We start from the raw sequence: 26,102 nt of genomic DNA on the forward strand, positions 1-26,102 counted from the left end.
GCAGTCCACTATCGAATCGCAATACTTCTAAAATCGCAATTGACAAAAATTGCAATTCAAAACAAATCTGCACCCATGTATCGTGAAAGAATCGCAAACCTAACCTGAGGAAACAAAACTCAGAACTGAAATAACATTTTTACATGTGGCCCTAATCCTCTTCCATACATATCTCCTTGGTGCTTTGTGCTATCGTTTGTTCAATGACGTTGAGACTACTATTGACGCATTGTGTAAATTCAATTCAAATTTGGCTATAATCGGTTAATTATTGATAATAAACAGACAATTGAGATAGTTGTGCTTACTTCATTCAGCGAAATCCTATTTTCATGTCAGACATGAGACAAAAGGCTGATTTTGTTTGTTTTTTAATGTGGATAACTCAAGCGCTCAAACTATGCTTCATACTTTCGTTTTGGACGGACCTTAGGCTTCTCTTGCCTTCAGTGTGAAGGAAAAAACCCACAACGTCAGAAAGTGCTCTGTTATTCGTGATATCTTCAGCCTGTCCTGAAATAATGTAAAAGGTCATTTAAGGTAAGGAGCATCGCAGTGTTCCTTTTATCTTCTATCCGCTGCCCTGCAGTACAGACTCAGGACAGGACAGGTACGCCTGCAGGTCTGCAGTTCATATTCGTTTAAAAAGTGGCTAAAAATGATAAATATAAGCACTCACCAATGTCTGTTGTCGTAGCATGCGTCTCACTGCAGCCAGGGTATCTATTATTTTAAAACGAAACCAAGGGCAGGGTACTGTTTTGGTTTCGTTTTTGCACAACAACTGCGATTCAGTTGATTGGGTCAAGACAGTCATGGAAGGGACCGACAGGTGCGATGGAAGGATAGGTGACGTGCCTGTTTATTTCAATGAGAATTATGGATTATGGTGGGGAGCGGCATTTCGGTAGGAGACATGTCCGTCAGGTGGGGCTCCTGGATAGTTCACCTGGTAGAACGTGCGCCTCACGCGCAAAGGCTCAGTCTTTGTCACAGTGCATTTGCTGCATGTCGTTCCCCCTCTCTCTCTATCGAATGCCGTTTTAGTCTTAAATTAATTAATAAATACATACATGCATCAATAAATATGACTTTGAAATACATCATGAAATAAATAGATGAGGCAATAAATACATAAATAAATTTCAAATTAATCAATTAATTAATTAAATATATTAAAAGGTTTAACTTATATATATACATTTCCTCTCTATTTCCAGTTCTTGTCAGGATCCTGCTGTGACTGACTTTTGTGGCCATTTTGTGTGTTGTGTTTAGTGCTCATTGCTGTCTTCCATGTGCTCTGTGGTTACCTGTCATGTGTCTTTGTCTCCGCCCTTCTCCTTATATGGTCTGCACTTCCTGTCTTGGTAGTGTCCCTCCAGTTCTGCTCCCACCTGTTCCCTTTTGTGTCGTTAGATTCCCTCCGTTTGTGCTATCACTTGTACCTCGTTACTGTCTTGTCCAATCCTGTCTTTCGGTTAATGGGTTTGTGTATTTCTACACTCTGTTCCTTTTTCTCCTGTCGGTTCCTCTCTCTGTTTGTTCCTGAGAGTCTTGTTCATTTTTAGGTTTGTAGTTGTGAGTTTCTAAGTTGTAGAGTCAAAATAAAGTGTGTTTGTTCTGCACATTTGCCTGACAGAGTCTTGTATTTGGGTCCTCCTGCTGAAACCGTGACAGAATGAACCGACCAAAGTATGTATCCAGCAGACTCTGATTTCCACATGGATAAACTAAGCCAGGTGGAGTACACCCTCAGCAGGCTTAATACAGAATTTATGAGATCCACAGATTTGTAGCACCGGCATGCCATTTGTTCTCTTATGAAACCCTGGAGGTGCTGGGAATGGCTGCCTTAGCCGGTGAGCGCTCTAATCTGGACAGAAATCTGCAGTCCCTCCTTGTTCCCGCCAGTGACTCTGTTTGTTAGGCTGCTAGCTTCCAGACTGACTCTGTCCCTGCATCTACTGACTTCAGGCCTGTGTGCCAAGGGCTTAGGATGGAGCTGCTTCACCTCCAGCCAGCCACTCCAAGTCCAGAACCCCAGCCTGAGGAGCTCTTGTCTCCTGGTCCTACTACTATCCAGGTCTCACAGGAGTCTCCATTCTCCTGAACACGGTTGGCTATCAAACCAGCTGGAAAGAGGCAAAGTTCTAAGAAACGGCGAGGTCCTCCGTTGCATCTTGTGCTCGCAGCAGTCTGTTCCTGTTCCCGGCGCCACGCCTGCACCCCAGCAGGGTAATACCGTCCAGCGATAGCCCAGCTTCTCCTCTCACCTATGCCCGAGTCGGCCCAGGCCCTGCCTGAGTCGGATCCCTCAATCTCAGTCTCTGTGTGTCTGTCTTCACCCTTATCTACCCCAGGTCATGAGTGTTTGTCTGAGTGTCCTTCAACCCCCGTTTGTGAACGTCTGTCCCTGTCTGACCTTACCTCTGTCCCCACCTTATTACTTCCAAGAATTCTTCAATATGTCTCAAAATAGTACCTGCTGATGAACCATGTTGATCAATTTGATCTCCTAATGATGGCATGCCATCTTGGAGTCCACCAATGTGTTCTGTTATGTCCGCACTCTCACTTTTCCATACTGGCATTAGGAAATAAAAGTCCACAGAAATAAATAAACAAATGTGGATTTATGAAATAAGTCTCCAGAAATAAATAAAAGTGGACTTATGAAATAAAAGTACCATGAAATAATTAAAAGTAAGACATTTTAATATATTTGTTATTGATTCATTTGAATATTTACATTTATTTATTATATAATGATGATTTTAAAGGCTTATTATTCATTTATTTAATATTGAATAAAATGGCATTCCATATCTCTCTCTCCTTTTACATCTTCAGCTATCCTATATATGGTAATTAAGGCCCAAAAAAACTTTTAAAAGGTGTTAGGTGTTGAGCCAAGTTTTGCATCCCTGCCATGTATTGGCATCCACTCGGGAAGCAACAATCTATTCTGCCAAATAATGCCTGCCAAAAATTGCATCCACCTCAAAGGCAGCAACCAAACTGCTACTGAGTCTAGTAAAACATTACTGACATTTAAATTTATACTTAAATGTGTGTGGGTTATGTCCTACATTTGACTCATGTTTAATTTACTTTGCTGTCAACGTTTATATACAGGTATAACTGTCAAGTAGGCTATGACATTAATTACTTACAGTTAGGTGCAAAAACCTATACGTATTATATAATGGGCAGACACATGGCCAAGCACTGGCTGGCAATCTGCCATGTCTTGTACCGTCTTGCTTAAGAGTCCCATCCAACCCAGATCCACTACAGGACGTTTAGGAGACTCTTGACTTATTGAGTTGTGGATCAAATGGTGCCGCTATTCATTATGAATTTATCCACCCATGTTAATACATACTGCCCTTCTGTGAGCTGTCCCTTTTATGGTCTTTCTTTTGACATACACAGGTTAAACCATGAATAGTCAAAGTGTTCCACATTATGCTATCTCACTCTGGTACTGCTACTAGTCAGCAGACTGGCTTTTTTCAGAAGCTTCAACAACTGGCTTGTGCTTCAAATGTCTGCCCCCACCACACCAGGCAACCCCTGGCCTCTTCCGTCTCAGGACTTTCCCACCTATCGAATTACATTGAGTTGGCGCAATGCAGCACACAAAATGCTAGACGAGGTATTAAAAGAACCCGTAAAAACAAACATTAAGATTATTACAAAACTGATTGATTCATGGGCTTGCTCTGCACGCTGGCCAAGCAAGACAGTACATTTCTTTTATTTGCCCCTTAGAGGGAAACAACTAGGAGCCACCATATATTTTAATTAATTAGCTAATTTTGTCAGTTAAGAATGTGTGATTAAAAGGTCACTTGTTTGAATGCAGTAATTATTTCCATCATCATCATGTTTGGTGAGCAGAAATTATAACAAAAACAAAATAGTAGCTTTGATCATTTTTTTTCCTTCAAAGTAGCCTAAATAGCATGGCTCTGACATCTGACCAAGTGAGGTAAACTCTGGAAGGGGGAGTGCTTTGCTGTGAGACATCCATCAGCTGTTTGCTCACCGCAACCACCTTGGTGGGCAAACAGTCTTCTGAACATAAAATAATCTTAAACATTTTATGAAAAACAGGACTAAGAAGCATTGTAGGAACCCATACCTGAAACATTTGAATCATTGATTGAATATGTGTGTGTGAGAGATTTTATTACACAAAACATTTAGTGAAATCTTAGAAGAGATGCATGATGTATATCACTGTAGAGTTCCTTACATTTGACGTGACTCACGTTAACTATTTCACCATTTTCTCTCTCGGCTAACATGCAGTAGAGTAGCTTGTGTAAATTGTACATTTGCATGAAAATTACATTTTGAAAATTAGTTTTGGGCATTTTGATCATTCCCAGAACAGACAAACATATTTTCAATCAGTTCTATTTGCATATCAATAGTCCATTAATAGACAATTTGTGACATCCAGGGCAAATCAAAAAAGGATGGGAATGTTTTCTGGTAACACTTACTGTACAGTATGTTTCCTAATGTTTAAAGCCATATTCCGTTTTGGTCAAAGTATTCTTTTGCTTAATTGATAAACAGTCAACAAATCCAGGGCAGGCTTGGCACCCTCCCACTTTGATGACACATTCACTTCTCTCACCTTCACACAGCAACATTTGAAACCACTCAAATTACGAGATGGAGCTTGACAGAGGGGCCCCTAACAAATGTGGCTCACAGAAGATAGCATATGCTCTATATCACACCCCAAGTTCACTGGCAACTGGCTCACTCTGACCGCTTAATCCTAATCATTCTATAAAGTAGACTGAATCTCCTTTAAAAAGACATGTCGGAGCCTGAAAGAATTTAAATTACATGTCTACATTGACGTTTCTGTAAAATCATGTTAAGTTAGTTTAGAAGAAGCAATAATAAATGAGTAATTGTAAAAATATAATAATTACATCTAAATAAAATGTTGCTTCCTTAGTGATTAAAAATGATACATAGTAAGCCATATCTGGGTATGTTTACATATGCACACTAAGGATTGCCATAATAATCTCCATAATAATCCAATTCACATGACTGAAAAGAGTCAAAAGTAACAATTATTTGCTCTTTTGTCTTGCATTTTCAGAAAGGTTGCCAACATTACATCATGTCAAAACAAGTACCAAAACCACTGTTGATGTAATCTATATGTAAAATAATCTCACTTTGTCTTCTCTTCTCCCTTCCGCACAACCAGGTTTATAAGGAGTCCAAAAATTATCAAACAAGTGCAAGCACAAAATAATTTACGACCATAATGTTTATCTACCTTTCATGCATTTGCTGTCTGTCAGATAACAAACTTTAGATTCGTCATATATATTTAAAATCTCACATTATAGTCTCAAATTAAAGGTCAATCAATCAATCATAAAAAGGGAATCATCTTTAAATGTGTCAACACCATCATTTCCTTTATTATAATCTTTAATCCAAAAATTAAATATGTACGGTAAATGTGAATGTTTTAAAATAACTCAAAAGCTGCTTACTTAGGATAGGGATTCTACCAGATATAGAACCAACAAAAAATGCGTCAAGACTCAGCTGTCATCCTTACCATGTTTGGCATGTAAGTCTGCTTCAACCTTTGCTTTGCAAGCACACCGGACTGAATATAAGGGGTCCATGTGGGTGCCTTAGACAGTGTGGTGGAGGGCCAGTGTAGTTCCAGCTTGTGGTGAGGTGGTCTACTACTATACATCGTACCATTTAGATTTATGAATTTATATACATGTTGTCAATATATTAGTTAATAGTTTGAAAGTTAGTTTATGAAATATGTTATGTAACAATGAATGTATGTCACAAGATGAAATTTGTGTATATATATATATATATATTTACATATCTTTACAATGTAATATGTGTCAACAGAGTTTTCCATTAATTTAAGTTTGTTTACTGTACTGACTCACCCATGATGTTTTCAATAGGATTGTGGAGTGCAACATTCTTTTTACAAGGGGAAAGGCTAAGGTATGTACAACTTTTAATATAAGTATTTCTGTGTTTGATCCGTGACCTTAGGTGTTTTGCATCCAATTAGGACAAAACTCAAAAATGACGATTAGTTTTAATTGACAACAATCAGCCAAGTCAAGTCAGTGTCATTTATATGACCTAATATCACAAATTTGTCTTGAGGGCCTTTACAACCTGTACAGAATACAAGACTCTCTGTCCTCAGACTTCCAATTTGGACCCCTTTAATGGGGGAAAAGCGGAAGAAACCTCAGGAAGAGAAACTGAGCATGAATATCTCTCCCTGGACAGGGAGATATGCAACAGATGTTGTGTGTAAATTATAGAGCAATGTATTGAAATTACAGCCTAGACAATCTGTCTGACGGTCTGAAAGGCTGTAACTAAGATTTTTGATGTTTAGTACAACACCAGGAACTTAGGAACTGTTCAATGATATGAACAGAAACCATCATTCTAAGATTGCTATTGTTTGACTTACTGACTTGTGATGATGCCTAGAACTCAATTTGATAGGTATATGTTAATTATGTCATTGAACTCCATTACATACATTCTGAGCTACTGAAGACATCAGTCTGAAGACATTAGTTTTAATGTCTAAATATATATATATATATATATATATATATATATGTGTATATATATGTATACAAATATATTTTTACTCTTATGTGTAATTACTTCACAGAAGTAAACCACCACCATGAGTACGGACGCGGAGATGGCCATTTATGGCAAAGCTGCCATTTACCTTCGTAAGCCAGAGAAGGAGAGAATTGAGGCTCAAAGTGCACCATTTGATGCCAAGAGTGCCTGCTACGTGGCTGATGTCAAGGAGCTGTACTTGAAGGCAAAAATCCTCAAGAAAGATGGTGACAAAGTCACCGTCGAAGTCCTGAACACTAAGGAGGTTAGTATCAGGATGTCGGACTCAACCAGCAACTCAATATGATCAGTTCTCATTGTGACAAATGTCCTCTTCCAGGAGAGGACAGTAAAAGAATGTGACGTCCATCCAATGAACCCTCCCAAGTATGACAAGATTGAGGACATGGCCATGATGACCCATCTCAATGAAGCCTCTGTGCTGTATAACCTCAAAGAGCGTTATGCAGCATGGATGATCTACGTAAGACAATCTGCCTAATGACAAAAGAGAACTATTCCAAATGGCTGTACTTGTAGGAAAGAGAGTTAACTATTGAATCTCTATGATCACTTTCAGACCTACTCTGGGTTGTTCTGTGCCACTGTGAACCCCTACAAGTGGCTCCCAGTGTATGATGCTGAATGTGTAAGTGCCTATAGAGGCAAGAAGCGTATGGAGGCTCCACCCCACATCTTCTCTGTCTCTGACAACGCTTTTCAGTTCATGCTTACTGGTAAGTTATTACCATAACAATTCATCAGTATAAAGGGGTTTCTGTTGCAGTAAAACATAGTTAATTATTTTGTTTTTGTTATAACAGATAGGGAGAACCAGTCTGTCTTGATCACGTGAGTTTTTTACATTTACATTATTTGACTTTGTTTAATATAGTCAAATATCTTGATCAAGTTTTCATAAGTCTGTGTCTATACCTAGTGGAGAATCTGGTGCTGGAAAGACTGTGAACACCAAGCGTGTCATCCAGTACTTTGCTACAATCTCAGTTGGTGGACCGAAGAAGGACGACGCAAAGGTATGTTACTGTATGATTACAATTCAGGGTTCTTCTGCTATATAATATTTTTCAAGGGGGAAAAATAAAGTAATTTTCAGACTTTAATTCTAAACCTTGGTTATAGGGTTCATTGGAGGATCAGATTATTGCAGCCAATCCCCTGCTGGAGGCCTATGGTAACGCCAAAACTATTAGGAATGACAACTCTTCTCGTTTTGTAAGTATGAAACAATTGCTACACATGAAAGAAGTCTCGTTACAGATTGCCAATATGAAGAGACATTAAAAATCCTTTGTTCCAAACAGGGTAAATTCATCAGAATCCATTTCGGCACAACTGGCAAACTGGCTAGTGCTGATATTGAGACATGTAAGTAATAAAACTCATAGTACATACAAATGACTGTGATTGAGAATTGGCCAGACTGTAATTTATTGACAATATTTGTAGATCTGCTGGAGAAGTCTAGAGTGACATACCAGCTTTCTGATGAGAGAGGCTACCACATCTTCTTCCAGATGATGACCGGCCACATCCCTGCTATACTTGGTAAGCAGATTGAGAGAATGCACATTGTTTAACCTGTTTTCATATGAAACAAATGTTCTGACATTTCCTCCCTTTTTTAATCTCCAGATATGGCCCTCATCACCACCAACCCCTACGACTTCCCCATGTGTAGCATGGGTCAGATCACTGTGGCCAGCATTGATGACAAAGTTGAGCTGGAAGCCACTGATGTGAGTGATTTTTGCTTTCAAATATGTAAATATATCATAATATGTAAATTTAAAAAATCATAAATATATCAAAGCTGTTTTTTTAAGTGGATTTTTGTAAAGTGATTGTGATGTGTGTGGACCTCTTTTGAATTCAGAATGCCATTGATATCCTGGGCTTCACCAATGAAGAGAAGGTGAGCATCTACAGGATGACTGGTGCTGTGCTTCACCATGGTAACATGAAGTTCAAGCAGAAGCAGCGTGAGGAGCAGGCTGAGCCTGATGGCACAGAGGGTGAGTATGGAAGGCCAGCTCAGAGTGAATAGCTTGGGAAAACAGTTATACAGTTCCTAATCACACTAGATTCTGTTTACATCATGACGGAAATCTCTGAACTATTTTCAGAGGCTGACAAGGTTGCTTACTTGCTGGGTCTGAACTCCGCTGACATGCTCAAGGCTCTGTGCTATCCCAGAGTGAAGGTCGGAAATGAGTTTGTCACCAAGGGACAGACTGTACCTCAGGTAAATGAGATAAACTGGTATCACTTCTGTTTAATTTACATGTAGTACATGTGTATTTATGTTTTGACGTTTCTTTCAATTTTGGATTATTTTGTGTCATTATTTTCATTAGATTCATTCCATCGTTTTACAAGATGGTTGACAGTTAATTTTAAACAAATCTCATCCTTGTTTTTATTCAGGTGATGAATGCAGTGCCTGCCCTGGCCAAGTCTATCTATGAGAGGATGTTCTTGTGGATGGTTCTCCGTATCAACCAGAGTTTGGACACTAAACAAGCAAGACAGTTCTATATTGGTGTCCTGGATATTGCTGGTTTTGAAATATTTGATGTAAGCTTCATTTTAAACAATTTAGAAGCTGATATGTTTCATGACAGAATCATTCACATTGCCCTGCAAGAGATTATTCTAATCATTTGTCCCCTCACAGTTCAACACCTTGGAGCAGCTGTGCATCAACTTCACCAATGAGAAACTGCAACAGTTTTTCAACCACACCATGTTTGTCCTGGAGCAAGAGGAGTACAAGAAGGAGGGTATTGTCTGGGATTTCATTGACTTTGGCATGGACTTGGCTGCCTGCATTGAGCTCATTGAAAAGGTAATCACTTCCTTTGGTAATTATATATGATTGTTCTTAATTTGACTTAATTTATCACTTAATGACGTACTTCTTCACACTTTTTTTAAGCCCATGGGTATCTTCTCCATCCTTGAAGAGGAGTGCATGTTCCCCAAGGCAACAGACACGTCCTTCAAGAACAAGCTGTATGACCAGCATCTTGGCAAAAACAAAGCATTTGAGAAGCCCAAACCTGCCAAAGGCAAGATTGAGGCCCACTTCTCCCTGGTGCACTACGCCGGTACCGTGGACTACAATATCACTGGCTGGCTGGACAAGAACAAGGATCCACTGAATGAGTCCGTCGTTCAGCTGTACCAGAAATCCCCAGTGAAACTGCTGGCTGTTCTGTATCCTCCCGTTGTTGAGGGTATGATAGTAACTACAGTAAACTAAAACACATTTTAAGGTTATACAGTATATTTTTAACTAACTATAGCATGTGTTCATGTAAATATTATGTCATATTCTAACACAACATGTCTATTTAAAAACATTTATAGAAACTGGTGGTGGAAAGAAGGGTGGCAAGAAGAAGGGTGGTTCTATGCAGACTGTGTCTTCACAGTTTAGGGTAAGGTTTCATATTGCAAACTTATATTATATACAGTATCTCACGTTATGCTCAAACTCACAGTTATATGCATGATATAACTCACCATTTTAAATCTACAGGAGAACTTGGGCAAGCTGATGACTAACTTGAGGAGCACCCATCCTCACTTTGTGCGCTGCCTGATTCCCAATGAGTCAAAAACTCCCGGTACACAGAAAAATGAATCTTAAGACATTATTTGAGGAGTGCTTTATTTTGTTGGTATGGTTTACTTAATTTGAACTATTTATTCAAAGAAGTATTTAAGAAATGTATTTTGTACAGGTCTGATGGAGAACTTCCTGGTCATCCACCAGCTCAGGTGTAACGGTGTGCTGGAGGGTATCAGAATCTGCAGAAAGGGTTTCCCCAGCAGAATCCTCTACGCTGACTTCAAGCAGAGGTATCAATGGATATTTAAAGAATTTTCATAAATAATTAAAGGTAAATGCTTACACTGACCATTAACTCTCATAAAAAGGTACAAGGTGCTGAATGCCAGTGTCATCCCCGAGGGCCAGTTCATTGACAACAAGAAGGCTTCAGAGAAGCTGCTTGGGTCAATTGATGTTAATCATGATGAGTACAAATTTGGACACACCAAGGTAAGACCCTTGATTGCATTTATATACTTTAGTGGTTTCCATTAATGGTCAGTGCATTTTGTCTGTTAAACAAAATGAGGATCTTACAAAAGTCTTACACAATTGTATGTATTGTAATGGGATATTAGGCCACTGAACAGTAAAGGATAGAAATAGAGAAAATTGCACCACCATGTGGACATTAATAAAGTAGGTTAGATTTTGTGTTGTGCACTAAGTGATAGAAAAAAAAGAATAGTAAAAGTGCCCATGCTGGATTGAAGTTTTCTAGAAAAAAGAACAGCTGCCATCAGCCATTTAGAATAATTTAGTTAACTGTCTACAATATGCTGCTACATATCCTGATCCTAATGAAGATAAAAAAAGTAGTAGTTCTTAATAATATAAGACATTCATATAATTGTTTTGGGTGCATGCTCTCGGAGTCATTTTCTGGTTTAATGTTTAGAATGATGTATAGTGCAGACAGGAAGTCAATTTCTATTTTCTCTTTGGTCAGGTGTTCTTCAAGGCCGGTCTGCTGGGTGTCCTGGAGGAGATGAGAGATGAGAAACTGGCAACTCTGGTCACCATGACTCAGGCTTTGTGCCGTGGTTACCTCATGAGAAGAGAGTTTGTGAAGATGACAGAGAGGAGGCATGTTGAAAACAACAATTTTGAGTGCACAGCCATGGAATGAATAATAAGTAATAACTTTGTCCCTAACAGCAACTTCTTTTCAACAGGGATGCTATATATACCATTCAGTACAATGTCCGCTCATTCATGAATGTCAAACACTGGCCATGGTAAAGGGGTGTACTACAAGATCAGCCTCTGCTGAAGAGTGCTGAAATGAGAAGGAGCTGGCAATATGAAGGAGAACTATGAAAAGATGAAAACTGACTTGGCCGCTGCCCTCCCAAAGAAGAAGAACTGGAGGAGAAGATGGTGTCCTTCTGCAGGAGAAAATGACCTGCACTGCAAGTGCATTGAAAGTACACATCAGGGGAAACAGTTCTACTTTTCATGTTTTTAATGTTAATTTTCTAATGTCTATTTTTGGAAAATTAACTAGGAACAGAGAATCTGAATGATGCTGAAGAGAGATGTAGGACTTATCAAGAAAAGATTCGCTGGAGGCCAAACTCAAAGAGAAACTGAGAGATGGAGGAATGAAGAAGAAATCAATGCTGAGCTAAACTGCCAAAAAGAGAAAGCTGGAGGATGAATGCTCTGAGCTCAAGAAGGATATTGACGACCTGGAGCTTACCTTGGCAAAGTGGAAAAAGAGAAACATGCCACAGAAAACCCAAGGTTCGTAAATAATAATCTGTCCATCAATCAATTAAAATTATAATGATGAAAATTTGAAGACAAAGATCTTTTTGCACACTTAGGTGAAGAACCTGACTGAGGAGATGCCTCTCAGGATGAGAGCATTGCTAAGCTGCCCAAAGGGAAAAAAAAGCCCTTCAGGAGGCTCTCAGCAGACTCTTGATGACCTGCAGGCAGAGGAAGACAAAGTCAACACTCTGACCAAGGCCCAAGACCAAGCTTGAGCAGCAAGTGGATGATGTAATTACAAAGTCGCTTGGATTGGAAAAGCAGATTATCTTCTTGAATGTGAGGGTTTAAAAAACCTTGTCTATTTCTCAGCTTGAGGGTTCCTCTGGAGCAAGAGAAAAGCTTCGTATGGCCCTTAGAGAGCCAAGAGAAAGCTTGAGGGGGATCTGAAACTGGCTCAGGAATCCTCATGGATTTTGAGAATGCAAGCAGCAGTCTGATGAGAAATAAAAAAGTAATGTAATTTTTGAATTTGCACACCATTCTTTTAAAAATTGTGGTCGCTGATGAACTCTATGTATTCTCTATAATTCTCACAGGAAGGACTTTGAAATCAGTCAGCTCCTTAGCAAAATGAGATGACAGTCACTGGGTGCTCAGCTTCGAAAAAGATAAAGAGCCCCAGGGACATATTGCTTTTCGCTAACATTTCTGCATTTTTTTTCCAATTTTGTGTATTAAAAGGGAAAAGTTGACTGAAAGACATCACATCTATATTCAACAGGCTCGTATGGGGAAAACTGGAGGAGGAGATTGAGGCTGAGCGTGCTGCTCGTGCCAAGGTTGAAAGCAGAGAGCTGACCTCTCCAGGGAACTTGAGGAGAATCAGTGAGAGCTGGAGGAGGCCGTGGAGCCACTGCTGCTCAGATTGAGATGAACAAGAAGCGTGAAGCCGAGTTCCAGAAGCTCCGTCGTGATTTGAGGAGTCCACTCTGCAGCATGAGCCATGCTGCTGCTCTTCGCAAGAAGCGGGCTGACAGCTTTGCTGAGCTGGGAGGGGCAGATCGACAACCTCCAGCGTGGTAAAGCGAAGTTTGAGAAGGAAAAGAGTGAATACAAGATGGAGATTGAGACCTCTCCAGCAACATGGAGAATGTTGCTAAACCAAAGGTACACAATACATTACATTTTTATTTTATTACCCAAATTGTTAAAAATGGGTTAATATTATGAATGAAATCTGATCATTGATCTCATCTCTTTTTACTCATTAGGGAAATCTTGAAAAGATGTGCCGTACTCTTGAGGACCAACTCAGCGAACAAAGACCAAGAATGATGAAATATCCGTCAAATCAATGACTCAAATGCACAAAAGCACGTTCTCTGACAGAAAATGGTATCTAAAACTTTTAAACTGAATGATCTGTTGTCTATATTATTAAGAAACGTGACAAAACTAATGTATCGGACATCTTTCACACAAGGTGATTTTTCAGCCGTCAAATTGAGAGAAAGAAGCTCTTGTCTCCCAGCGACCAGAGGCACAGGCCTTCACACAGCAGATTGAGGAGCTGAAAAGACAGATTGAAGAGGAGGTTAAGGTAAGAAACTTTTAAAGTGAGGGGTGTTTTTGGTATTATTAGTTTGGGATTCAGGAATGTTTTAAATTCAATCATATGTCTTTCACCAGGCCAAGAAGGGCTCTTGCCCAGGGACTCCCAGTCAGCCCGCCATGACTGTGATCTGCTGAGGGGAGCATTTGAGGAGGAGCAGAGGCCAAGGCTGAGCTGCAGCGTGGAATGTCCAAGGCCAACAGTGAGGTGGCTCGTGGAGAACAAAGGGTATGAAACGATGCTATCCAGCGCACTGAGGAGCTTGAGGAACCAATGAGTTACATTCAAACAACTCAATGCCAGTTCAAAGTGTGCATTATTTAACTTAAATACATACTTGCATTTAAAACAAATATTCTAAACAGGTCCTATGTACATATAGGTTCTGAAACTATGTAATGATTTGTATTTTATTAATTTAAAATAGTAAAAAAGTAGTTTCAGTGAAAAAACAATCCTAATTTTTTCAAACAGGAAAAAGCTGGCTCAGCGTCTTCAGGAGGCTGAGGAGCAAATTGAGGCAGTGAATTTAAAGGTTTCTTCTCTTTGGAAACTAAACAGAGGCTCCAGAGTGAGGTGGAGGAACCCCATGGTTTATGTGGAGAGGGCCAATGGGCTGGCTGCCAACTTGACAAGAAGCAGAGGAACTTGACAAGGTAGCATTGTTTACTTTGTGTGACCAAGCCATACAAACAATGAACGATATATTTATTTGGGTTCCTGTTGCTAAATAACCAACTCAATTGTATTAATGGTGTTATACAGGTGTTGGCAGAGTGGAAACAGAAGTATGAGGAGGGTCAGGCAGAGCTTGAGGGAGCACAGAAGGAGGCTCGTTCTCTCAGCACTGAGCTGTTCAAGATGAAGAACTCTTATGAGGAATCTCTGGATCAGCTGGAGACCATGAAGCGTGAAAACAAGAACCTGCAACGTGAGTTCTACATTATCTAACAGTTACATTTTATTCAACACTTGTATTTCTAACATTGTATTCAGTTGTGTTTAAACAAAGTGTTTTTATTTTACATTGTAAGGCTTAACAATATAAAACACATGTGTCTCTCTGCAGAGGAGATCTCAGATCTGACTGAACAGATTGGTGAGACTGGCAAGAGCATCCATGAGCTGGAGAAGTCCAAGAAACAGGTGGAGACTGAGAAGGCTGAGATTCAGACAGCTCTCGAAGAGGCTGAGGTACATTCTTCTTCAGGGAAATCTTTTCAACAAAAAAAATCTTAATCACAGAGAAAAACAAAAAAAAGGGTTTTTAAAGGCAAATATTAATTCTTTGATACATAGGGAACTCTGGAACACGAGGGGTCAAGATCCTGCGTGTCCACTGGGGCTCAACCAATTAAAGGGGGGGGGTGGACAGGAAGCTGGCTGAGAAAGATGAGGAGATGGAGCCCCGATCCAAAAGGAACAGCCAGAGGGGGAGGGCTCCATGCAGAGCACCTGGTTCTGAGGTCAGGAGCAGGAACGATGCCCCGAAATCAAGAAGAAGATGGAGGAGACCTGAATAGATGGAGATTCAGCTGAGCCCTGCCAATCGCCAGGCTGCTGAGTCCAGAACACTGAGGAATGTGCAGCGCAACTGAAGTATTTTTAGACACCGAGCTTTTTGCACAGCTAGGATCAGTGCCGGGACATTGAGGCATTAATTTGAAACTTTCCTGTATTGTTTCACTAGGATGCACAACGCACCTTGATGATGCTGTCAGAGGCCCCAGGATGACTTCAAGGAACAAGCGGGTATGGTGGATCGTAGAAACGGTTTTATGGTTAGCTGAAATTGAGGAACTTAGAGCTGCTCTGGACAGACGGGGAGAAAGTCGCAAAATTGCCGACAGGAGCTGGGGACCTAGTGAGCGTGTTGGACTTCTGCCCCTCTCAGGGGAACAAGCTAACTTTCTTCAGTAAATTTAAAAATCAAATGACAATTAAATAACCTGAATGTTGGCATGTATGACTAAAGTGCCTAAATCTTTTTGGCCTTTAGAACACAAGCTTCGAACTCCAAGAAGAAGCTTGAGTCTGACCTGGTCCAGGTCCAGAGTGAAGTGGATGACACTGTTCAGGAAGCAAGGAATGCAGAGGAAAAGGCCAAGAAGGCCATCACTGATGTAGGTTTACATTTCATTTGTTCTTACTTTCACTCCAATATGATCAAGATTTTACTGATTAACATTTTATGCTGTCTCTTTCCAGGCTGCTATGATGGCTGAGGAGCTGAAGAAGGAGCAGGATACCAGCGCTCACCTGGAGAGGATGAAGAAGAACCTGGAGGTCGCTGTTAAGGACCTGCAGCACCGCCTGGATGAGGCTGAGAACCTGGCCATGAAGGGTGGCAAAAAGCAGCTCCAGAAACTGGAGTCTAGGGTAAGAAAGCCATTTGAAGAATTTGCACAACTTTAGCAAGACTTCTGGAAACGAAAGACACATATTTATTTTCTTGTTTTTCCAGGTGCGTGAACTGGAGGCAGAGGTTGAGGCTGAGCAGAGACGCGGAGCAGATGCTATTAAGGGTGTCCGCAAATATGAGAGGAGGGTGAAGGAGCTCACCTATCAGGTATAGTCACTTTGATAGTCCATGTATTGTACAAAAATGATCTAATATATTTACCATAATTAAAAATACACATGCAAATCTATATTGCCTATTACAGACTGAGGAAGACAAGAAAAACGTTACCAGACTGCAGGATCTGGTTGACAAATTGCAGCTGAAGGTGAAGGCCTACAAGAGGCAGGCTGAGGAGGCGGTAAGGACAAAATATACATTTTCAACACTGAAAGTTTGACAATATATCAGTTATTTTAATGTACAGTAGTACTATGGCTCTTTTTGAACATTTACATTTTTTTTGTCTTGTACTTCAGGAAGAGCAGGCCAACACTCATCTGTCCAAGTGCAGGAAGGTGCAGCATGAGCTGGAGGAGGCTGAGGAGCGCGCTGACATCGCAGAGTCCCAGGTCAACAAGTTGAGGGCAAAGAGCCGTGACTCTGGCAAGGTAAAATATATGTCAGTTTAGGGAAAAATAACCAACAAAGCAATTATTCTTTGATGTACACTATATCTCAATATGGTCGAGCATATTCTTTACAGTTGTATATTCACCTTATAAAGCATTTGGGTTAAACACTAACAATAATAACGATTTTATGTAGACTTCTTTCTTCAAGAGCTGACACTATAAGGTTAATCCCAATAGCGGTGAAGATTTTCCCAGCACTTGTGTCCAGCACGGGCCTCAAACACGTCTGCAGATACAGTATGTAACATCAGTGGATCTTCTGTTCATCTCACAGTTTTTTCTTCAGCATTAGCAGAATGAAGACTTCTACTATCAGAGGTGTTCACCTCTGCCGGCTGCTAGACCGGCTACATCCCGCTGGAGGACCTCCACTCTTGCTGTGAGTCCGGCCTTGGCCCTGTCACACCAATCCTGCCTCGGCCTTTTCATGCCAAGGCGGTGCTCTCCTCCCAGCCCTCTTGCCCGCTCTGCAACCACCTGCCCTCTAAAGAGCTAAAATGGCGGCGGACACCGCTCTGGGGCTTCAGGTTGACAGTGAGGGAGATGGCAGCTGGGCAGACAACACAACTCAACTCCCCCGGAAGATGGTTCTCTCTCCTGTTTTCCCTCTTCCCCCCTGGGATGACTGAACCTTGAGACTGAGATCGACGCCCTCCCTCTACGGCTCTCCCAGTCTCCAGAATGGCCAGGGGCATCAGCGCGCCAATCTTCCGGAAGCCGGAAACCGGAAGATCGGTGATCACACACCTCCGTCCTCCAGAGACAATTATGTGCACGTTACTGACCGCTCCTACCAGTGTGCAGCCCAGGGCCTTATGGCACAAAATACCATAACCTTGTTAGTCTCTGCTGTGTCAGCCATGGCCACCACACCAGAGGTGCTCCCCCCGGAGCTTGCCACAGAGACTGGCAAGGCTATGACCATAATCATCACACTGACGGCAGTATCCATTGTGGCGTTGTCTCGGATTATGGCGTTGCAGACTGTGGCCCAGCAAAACATCAGGCTCCACGTGTCACAGCTACCCGCGGAGGTGAGACATGGGCCCCATAGCTCCCAATGGACTATTTGGGCCCTGCCTATAGATGGCCACATCCCATGTGAGCCAAGCAAACAAAGAAGCCAAGAGACTACGGAGGCTCGGTTCATGCTGGCAACATGAGAACCGTCCCAAGTCTCATAGTCTGCCACTCGTTGGCCCCTGAATGTTTTCCAAATGCATGGAGACGGCACTTCTGCCGTTACGCAAAAAAGGCATCTTAGTCCTTTTTTATATAGGATCCAAGACAAGGCTGTGCTTCACACCTTGAAAACTGTGTGGCACCATCAGACACTGGGCTTTGCAATAAACTGGCAAAATAGCTCGCTGGCCCCTGCACAGACAATAGTTTATCTGGGTGTGGACATAGATTCGTCCATGAGAGCCAGACTGTCAGCGCCAAGGCTAGACGCACTGAGTTCACTGCTGTCACGCATCACACCTCGCTCAACAATGTCTGTCATGCGCCTCCTGGACATGATGTCTGCGAGCCATGTGGCAGTCCCCCTGGGTCTCCTCCACATTAGAAAGATTCAGAGATGGTTCCATTACTTAGACCTCAACCCAATTTACCATAAGTGGCGGATGCTGACCATTCCTCCCTCTCTTCAGTCGTATTTGGAGTTTCCCTGGGCAGAGCGTACACAGACGCCACTCCCACACATAAATTGCTTGGCGCTATCCAGTGCTGTAGGTGTTGACGCACTTCGCCCCAGTGACAGTAAGGAAGCATGTTGTCGTATGAACAAACAACATTACAGCAGTGGCATTTGGTCAGTAGATTTATTTATTTGATTAGGACAATGTAAATATAATTGACATTTCTTTCCTAGTTACCTAGCATGCATGTCTTTATGGGGGGAAGAAACCAGAGCACCCGGAGGAAACCCACGCAAACACGGGTAGAACATACAACATACTCCACACAGAAAGGCCCGGAATTAATTGGATTCAAATCCAGAACCTTCTTGCTGTGAGGCAGAAGTGTTAACCACAAAGCCACCATGCTGCGGTTTGGGAGAGAAAGGGTGGATCTGTTTGCATCACGAGAGAACACAGAGTGCGCACTGTGGTTCTCCTTGAACACACGAGACAATCCACCTCTCGTCGTCAACGCCTTTTCTCACCAACCCTGGCCCAGAGCGACCCCATATGCTTTTCCCCCGGTCTCACTGATCCCTCGCCTCTTGGACGCATCCAGGAAGAGCTCTTGTCAGTTATTCTGGTGACACCAGAGTGCACAAGTGCATCCCGGTTCCTGACTCTGATTGAGTTACTGGCGAGGCCTGCCTGGCAACTGCTGTGGCGAAAGGACGCGTTGTCACTGTCACAACGGCGCAATATCATGATTAACAATTATCACCAACAATGCACTTCCACAACCATGAGTTAGGCCTCACAATCAAGTAGTAGGCCAATTCATAATCATGACACGGTTGTTTTTTAATCAAACAATAAAATTATGTATTATTTGATACCGGGAACTATCCCCTTATCGTGGTGGAGAGGATTTTGTGTCCCAATGGACCTGAGGGCTGTGTTGTCTGGAGCTTTCTGCTCTTGGTGGGTGTCCCATGGCAAAGTGGTCTCAGGGGAGGGGCCAGACAAAGAATGGTTCAAAGATCCTAGGAAAAAGCAAGGAAGGGATTGAGGGAACCCTGCCCGGATGAAGCCCGGGGCCCCCATCTGGAGCAAGGCCCAGACGGTGGGATAAATAGCAAGCGCCTGGTGGCCGGGTTTGCCATGGAGCCCGGCCGGGCACAGCCCGAAAAAGCTACGTGGCACTTCTCTCTCCAGCCCATGTGCCCACCACCTGTGGGAAGAACCATTGGGGTCGGGTGCGCTGCCACATGGGTGGCAGTGAAGATCAGGGGCTTCGACAGACCAGACCCGGACAGCAGAGGCTTGCTTTTGGGACGTGGAATGTCACCTCTCTCTGGGGGAATGAGCCGGAACTTGTGCGGTAGGTGGAGCGCTACCAGTTAGTTTTGGTGGGGCTTACCTCTACGCACAGTCTCGGTTCTGGAACCATACTCCTAGATAGGGGTTGGACGCTGTCCTACTCCGGAGTTGCCCAGGGTGTGAAGCACCGGGCGGGTGTGGGGATACTCACAAGCCCCGGTTTAGCGCCGCAGCGTTTGAGTTCACCCTGGTGGACGAGAGGGTTGCCTTCCTACGCCTGCGGGTGATGTGGGGGAAAACTCTGACTGTTGTTTGTGCATATGCACCAAACAAGAGTTCGGAGTATTCAGCCTTCTTGGAGACCTTGAATGGAGTCCTGTATGGGGCTCCAGTAGGGGACTGGATAGTTCTGCCGGGGAACTTCAACACGCACATGGGTGATGGTGGAGACACTTGGAGAGGCGTGATTGGGAGGAACGGCCTCCCTGATCTAAACCAGAGTGGTTGTCTGTTGTTGGACTTCTTTGCTAGTCATGGATTATTCATAACACCATGTTTGAACATAGGGATGCTCATAAGTGTACGTGGTACCAGAGCACCTTAGGCCAAAGGTCAATGATCGATTTTATAATCATTTCATGAGGCCGTATGTATTGGACACTCGGGTGAAGAGAGGGGCAGAGCTGTCAACTGATCACCTTCTGGTGGTGAGTTGGGTCAGGGGGAAGGGGAAGACTCTGGACAGACCTGGTAAGCCCAAACGGGTAGTGCGGGTAAATTGGGAATGTCTGGAGGAGGCCCCTGTCCAACAGACTTTCAACTCTCACCTCCGGCGGAGCTTTTTTTGCATCCCTGTGGAGGCTGGAGGCATTGAACCTGAGAGGACAATGTTCAAAGTTTCCATTGCTGAAGCTGTGGTGGGGAGCTGTGGAGCTCTTAGGGTCTTAGGTGCCTCAAGGAACGGTAACCCACGAAAACCCTGGTGGACACTGGTGGTCAGGAAAGCCGTCCAACTGAAAGAGTCTTTCCGGGATAAGTTATCCCAGAGGACTCCAGAGGCAGGTGCAAGGCACCGATGGGCCCGAAGGGCTGCAGCCTCTGCCGTGACAGAGGCAAAGCAGCGGGTGTGGGAGAAGACATAGAGAAGGACTTTCGGTCGGCACCAAGATGCTTCTGGAAAACCATTCACCACCTCAGGAGGGGGAAGCAAGGAATCATCCATGCTGTGTACAGTAAGGATGGGATGTTCTTGACCTCAACTGAGGAGGTAATAGAGCGGTGGAAGGAGTACTTTGAGGAACTCCTAAATCCAGCTGACACATTCTCTGTGGTAGAGGCAGAGCTGGAGGATGATGGGGGATTGTTGTCAATTTCCCTGATGGAAGTTGCTAAGTTAGTTAAACAACTCCACAGTGGCAAAGCCCCAGGGATTGATGAGATTCGTCCAGAAATGCTGAAAGCTCTGGGTGTGGAGGGGCTGTTTTGGCTGACACGCCTCTTTAACATTGCGTGGAAGTCTGGGACAGTGCCTAAGGAGTGGCAGACCGGGTTGGTTCCACTCTTCAAAAACTTCTCCGCTTCCCCGGTAAAGTCTACTCCAAGGTGCTGAAAAGGAGGGTTTGGCAGATAGTTGAACCTTGGATTGAAGAGAAACAATGCAGATTCCGTCGTGGTCGTGGAACAACGGATTAGATCTTTACTCTCGCAAGGATCTTGGATGGAGCCTGGGAGTATGCCCAACCAGTCTACAAGTGTTTTGTGGATCTGGAGAAGGCGTATGACTGGGTCCCCCGGGAGACACTGTGGGAGTCCGGGTTCTCAGCAGTAAGTCGGATTCATTCCAGGTGAGGGTTGGCCTCCGCCAGGGCTGCACTTTGTCACCAATCCTGTTTGTAATATTATGGACAGGATATTGAGGCGTAGTCAGGGTGGGGAGGGGTTGCAGTTCAGTGGGCTCAGGATCTCATCGCTGCTTTTTGCAGATGATGTGGTCCTGATGGCATCATCGGTCTGTGACCTTCAGCACTCACTGGATTGGTTTGCAGCCGAGTGTGAAGCGGCTGGGATGAGGATCAGCACCTCTAAATCTGAGACCATGGTTCTCAGCAGGAAACCGATAGTGTGCTTTCTTCAGCTAGGGAGTGAGTCCTTACCCTAAGTGAAGGAGTTTAAATACCTTGGGGTCTTGTTTGCGAGTGTGGGGACCATGGAGCAGGAGATTGGTCGTAGAATCGGAGCAGCGGGTGCGGTGTTACATTCCATTTATCGCACCATTGGGACAAAAAGGGAGCTGAGCCAGAAGGCAAAGCTCTTGATCTACCGGTCAGTTTTCATTCCTACCCTCACCCATGGTCATGAAGGCTGGGTTATGACCAAAAGACCAAGATCCAGGGTACAAGTGGCCAAAATGGGTTTCCTCAAGAGGGTGGCTGGCGTCTCCATTAGAGATAGGGTGAGAAGCTCAGTCATCCGAGAGGAGCTCGGAGTAGAGCCGCTGCTCCTTCACGTCGCTCCTGGGTGCCTACCTAGGGAGGTGTTTCAGGCACGTCCAGCTGTGAGGAGAACTTGGGAAAGACCCAGGACTAGGTGGAGAGATTATATCTCCAACCTGGCCTGGGAACGCCTCGGGATCCCCCAGTCGGAACTGGGTAATGTGTCTCAGGAAAGGGAAATGTGGGGTCCCCTGCTGGAGCTGCTGCCCCCGCGACACTACCGGATAAGCGGATGAAAATAGATAGATGGATGGATGGATGGACATCTTGAGACACTGGGTGTCCTCAAGACACTTGAGGAGAGGTGTTGGTCTATGTCCCGCTTGTGGACACTGCGTCACAGATGACATTGACTACATCAGCTCTTAGAGGGCGATGCCTATAAAATACAGAATGATAGTTACGAATTGTAACTCCAGATTCTAGGAGTATAGGTATAGCCCTCTAAGACTGGGCCGCCGTCTCCACATTGGCCAAAATTGGTTGAAGAAAAATGATGAACAACGGGTCCGCTCATGTTATATACAGTATCTGTGGACGTAGTTGAGGCCCGTGCTGGACGCAATGGCGAGAAAGGAAATCTAAACAACTGAGCATTTACAAAGGGATTAAACCAATACCGTCAGTTCTTAGAGAGCTGTGCCTCTAAGTATCATTCTATTGATCACAATTAACTATCAATCACAATTATTGCTTCTTCAAACTCACACAAACCATTTGTGTTTTTTACAGGGTAAAGAAGCTGCAGAGTAAAAAAACAGTTTCGCTGTGTTGAATCATATAATATGAAACAATTCATGCTGAAACAATAAAGGATAAATTGTTGATATTAAATTCTGTCTGTAATACTTTCATCTCTTTGCTTCTCTCAAAGGTAGTTGTAAGATTTGAATAATATTTTTGGGACATGAAAAATGCTATAAACATCCCCAAAATTTGAGGTGAAGGTGAACAATATGGGCAGTTAAGAAAACAAGGAGGTAAAAGCAATTGTGTTTTCCTAATCCTGGAAAACAGGCACAAAAAACAATAATTAATTATCTAATCAAAGATGAGCTCTCACTTGTGCACAATCTTTGGAGGCCACACGCACAATTTAGACAACAGAATAATCTCTGGACTCCTAGTAATTAGCTCACAAAACCAAAAATTGTCCCAATATAGGGTTTCCGCAGGTTTTCCAAGTCAAATTTGACTCCAGACGTTTTTATGACCATTATGAATGAAATTGAAGACCAATATCACGACAAAAAAACAAAACAAAAACGGCAGTTGTCAGTCGGTAAACATCACATGAACATAAATGAAAATTTAAAGTAGAAATTTTCAGAGTGTTTTTCACACTGCAAGTTCCAACACTATTGACTGTGACATTTGAAAATGATATTGCCCAGCAACTGGAACGAGGTTGACATTCAAGGTGCAGAGCCAAAATTGGTCATGCAGATATATCTGCAGAGTCAGTTAAAGTGTTAATAGTGTATGAGTGTGGATACCACAGCCATATCTCTTACACCTAATCACCAATAGAAGTTATTTGTTTTCATTATTTAATTCTTGTAAAACTACCTACATAACTTAAACAGTACTGCTCAAAAATGAACTTTTTTTTAAAGCATTTTGACTCATTTCACAATGAGGATTTAAAAAAGGTAAATATATATAATCAAACAAACAATCCATAAGATAAATTAAAGTTACCTATTTTAAGTAGGGGTTATCACAAATTCAAGATGTGCCTTTTGCTGATGGAAACTTGAAACATAATATGAATGTACTAGCAACAGGTGTTGCTCACGTAAGCAACAGCTGTCATCCTAACCATATTTGCCATGTGTCCCAAATTTAACTTCTGTTTTCTAAGCAAAACCCATTCAATGTAAGGATTTAAATTTAAATCTGTGGTAGAAAAAACACTTTCTTATTACTTTGGACTGTATGTTGTCTGGAGCACTAAACAGTTCTTCCTACAAAAGCTACAGTTAGGTGTGCACAACAACTTCTAACTAATGTTACATTCATTATACATATTCAATTAGTTATTTAGTATGTGTGGATTGTTTAACTAATTGCAAGCTGTATGGCTCTAGCTCAAACTGCTTTTACATCAAACTAAGGTGTTCCATTAACTGTTTAAACTGTTAATTTCTTATGTTGTGCAACTCAGTAAATAAAGATAATATTGGAATTAACATAAGTAACCCACCACCATGGGAAGAGTCAGTCAACAGGTGGAGGACAGAGTGAGGTTGCAGCTTTTGATTCCAGTGAGTGCATTCACTGTCTGGATGTGGCTGAGGAGTAAATAGTGGCAAGAAGTGTATTCATAAATGAATAGATTTTGTTTACACTGATATGTAACACAAAACATAAAACAAAACCATTTACCACTGAATAAATGTCAAACATGCAAATCTGCAAATACCATAAACTGAAGAAAAAGATTACCAGGCTAAAGAATATGATAGTTAGCACCCGGTGAAGGTCTATAAGAGAATGATGAAGGAGCATTTAGAGCATGCTCTTGAAAAAATGAATAAAAAATTGCTAGACTCAACTTACAAACTTGACAGATCTGGATCCGCTGGTATTTTGACAATTATGGGCAGGGAAAGGTTGAGAAATCTACACTACTTGTACCAACTTCTTGAAATGAACGAATTGGGAAAGACAGCAGCTGAAAAGCCAATTCTGGTTCAAGGGCTGTTTTTAATAATTTCATGGTCTTACAGTATATGACTGTAATTTTCAGCACATTGTTTCTACTGTAAATTTATATTGGAGCAATATAAATACAACAAACCAAACTACTCCTTAAAATAATAGTTGGCTGTTACTTCAAGAAGTACAAGTATGCATGCTGTTTTTGTATGGCATACATACTATTAATTATTTTAACTCCCATCAAGTGGCAAAAGTGTAATGTATGCCTTACACAGTTAAGATCTAACACCAGTAACGTTTTAAATAATGGAGGAAGAAACTTGTGATCATTTTCCCAATATCAAAACATTGTGGGGTGTCCTGGCATCATAGCCTAGCCTAACCTAATGTTTAATGTTGCCATTGAAACATTTAAATCTCCCTAATTTGCTTAGAATGATGATGATGAATAATGCCAGTTGCAATGTATTCCAATGACCCTATGTCACAAAAAGAAAGTAAGTCTAAATATAGCAAAATAGTTCCCAATGTCTCAAATCATTCCTGCAGCAGAATCCATTACATTTGTGAATTTGTTTAGATTAGCATGTTTTACAGTTGTGTTCTTGTATTGTTTGGGCCTGGTTGGCCAAGTAATAATAAACATGATTATTACTTGTAAAATCAAAGTAAAATGATATCATGTAATGAATGACCTTCCCTCAGCCTACCTGTGGGGTAGAGATAACATATCAAAACTGAATGTGTTGCTCAAGTTTGCATTTTTTTATTTTATTATTACTAATAGTTAATATAATTAATTATTAAATTCAAAGTTACACATTGCCTTAATTTTTATAATCAAATAGATTTGGAATGCTAGATGTCTAGATGTATTATTTACCAGACACAAATTAAGTTGCATAGCATCTCACATTTCAGTCGTGCTGTATGCATGACTGAAATGTGAGATGCTATGCAACTTAATTCAGATGTAAAGCATTCTGTGAAACAATTTGGAGAAGCCTCATAAAACTGTTTAAAAGATTACGTGGGGAAAAAAATATTTATATATATATATATATATATGTTTATATATATGCACGCCTGTCCTGTCCCCTTTCTGTTATGTCGATATGTCGTGAAAGACAAATCAGTTTCTCAAAAGCAATCAAGTAATATTTAGAAAGGGAAAAGGAAAACTGGCCTTAATGGCTAAAATCCAAAACACAAAATATGTTCTTGGAACACCTGTTCTACCGATGTCTGCTGCCCACACCACATTTGGCATGTTTCCATGTATAGCTGTGCTGTGTAAGCAAGGCATACTGCAT

General features: G+C 42.0%; 2 protein-coding genes, 1 long non-coding RNA gene and 2 pseudogenes across 4 annotated transcripts in view; 4 read left to right on the top strand and 1 right to left on the bottom strand.

The window, feature by feature from the left end:
• nlrc5 (NLR family, CARD domain containing 5) overlaps window positions 1-1,031 on the bottom strand; it is a 51,802-nt gene extending 50,771 nt beyond the window's left edge. The window contains exon 1 of one of the 2 annotated variants that reach the window (XM_032524130.1): window positions 680-1,031. The gene's annotated coding sequence lies outside the window, so the exon portion shown is untranslated. The remainder of the gene's footprint in view (window positions 1-679) is intronic. The other variant, XM_032524131.1, reaches the window with a different exon arrangement.
• Window positions 1,032-6,727: 5,696 nt separating this feature from the next.
• On the top strand, window positions 6,728-11,566 carry LOC116694409 (myosin heavy chain, fast skeletal muscle). The gene is made up of 20 exons (XM_032524140.1): window positions 6,728-6,949; window positions 7,025-7,168; window positions 7,265-7,421; window positions 7,509-7,536; window positions 7,625-7,721; window positions 7,828-7,920; window positions 8,010-8,073; window positions 8,155-8,253; window positions 8,341-8,444; window positions 8,582-8,720; window positions 8,832-8,950; window positions 9,133-9,282; window positions 9,383-9,553; window positions 9,644-9,944; window positions 10,078-10,148; window positions 10,250-10,337; window positions 10,455-10,572; window positions 10,651-10,774; window positions 11,274-11,410; window positions 11,500-11,566. The coding sequence occupies exons 1-20, from the start codon at window positions 6,743-6,745 to the stop codon at window positions 11,564-11,566; spliced, it is 2,478 nt and encodes an 825-aa protein (XP_032380031.1). The 5' UTR covers window positions 6,728-6,742.
• Window positions 11,567-12,217: 651 nt separating this feature from the next.
• On the top strand, window positions 12,218-12,555 carry LOC116694455 (uncharacterized). Its single transcript, XR_004333163.1, has 2 exons — window positions 12,218-12,331; window positions 12,413-12,555. It is a non-coding gene; the product is annotated as an uncharacterized LOC116694455 (long non-coding RNA).
• A 123-nt stretch (window positions 12,556-12,678) lies between these two features.
• Window positions 12,679-13,414, top strand: LOC116693516 (myosin heavy chain, skeletal muscle-like; annotated as a pseudogene).
• Window positions 13,415-14,292: 878 nt separating this feature from the next.
• Window positions 14,293-22,949, top strand: LOC116694422 (myosin-7-like; annotated as a pseudogene).
• The last annotated feature ends 3,153 nt before the right edge of the window (window positions 22,950-26,102 follow it).

Source organism: Etheostoma spectabile, chromosome 8 (assembly GCF_008692095.1).
Source record: "Etheostoma spectabile isolate EspeVRDwgs_2016 chromosome 8, UIUC_Espe_1.0, whole genome shotgun sequence".
Taxonomy (NCBI): domain Eukaryota; kingdom Metazoa; phylum Chordata; class Actinopteri; order Perciformes; family Percidae; genus Etheostoma; species Etheostoma spectabile.

Coding starts and splice junctions, on each gene's coding strand:
- LOC116694409 (XM_032524140.1), top strand. CDS start 6,743: ATGAGTACGGACGCGGAGATGGCCATTTATGGCAAAGCTGCCATTTAC. Junction 7,169..7,264: donor ATGCAGCATGGATGATCTAC/GTAAGACAATCT, acceptor GATCACTTTCAG/ACCTACTCTGGGTTGTTCTG. Junction 8,254..8,340: donor CCACATCCCTGCTATACTTG/GTAAGCAGATTG, acceptor TTTAATCTCCAG/ATATGGCCCTCATCACCACC.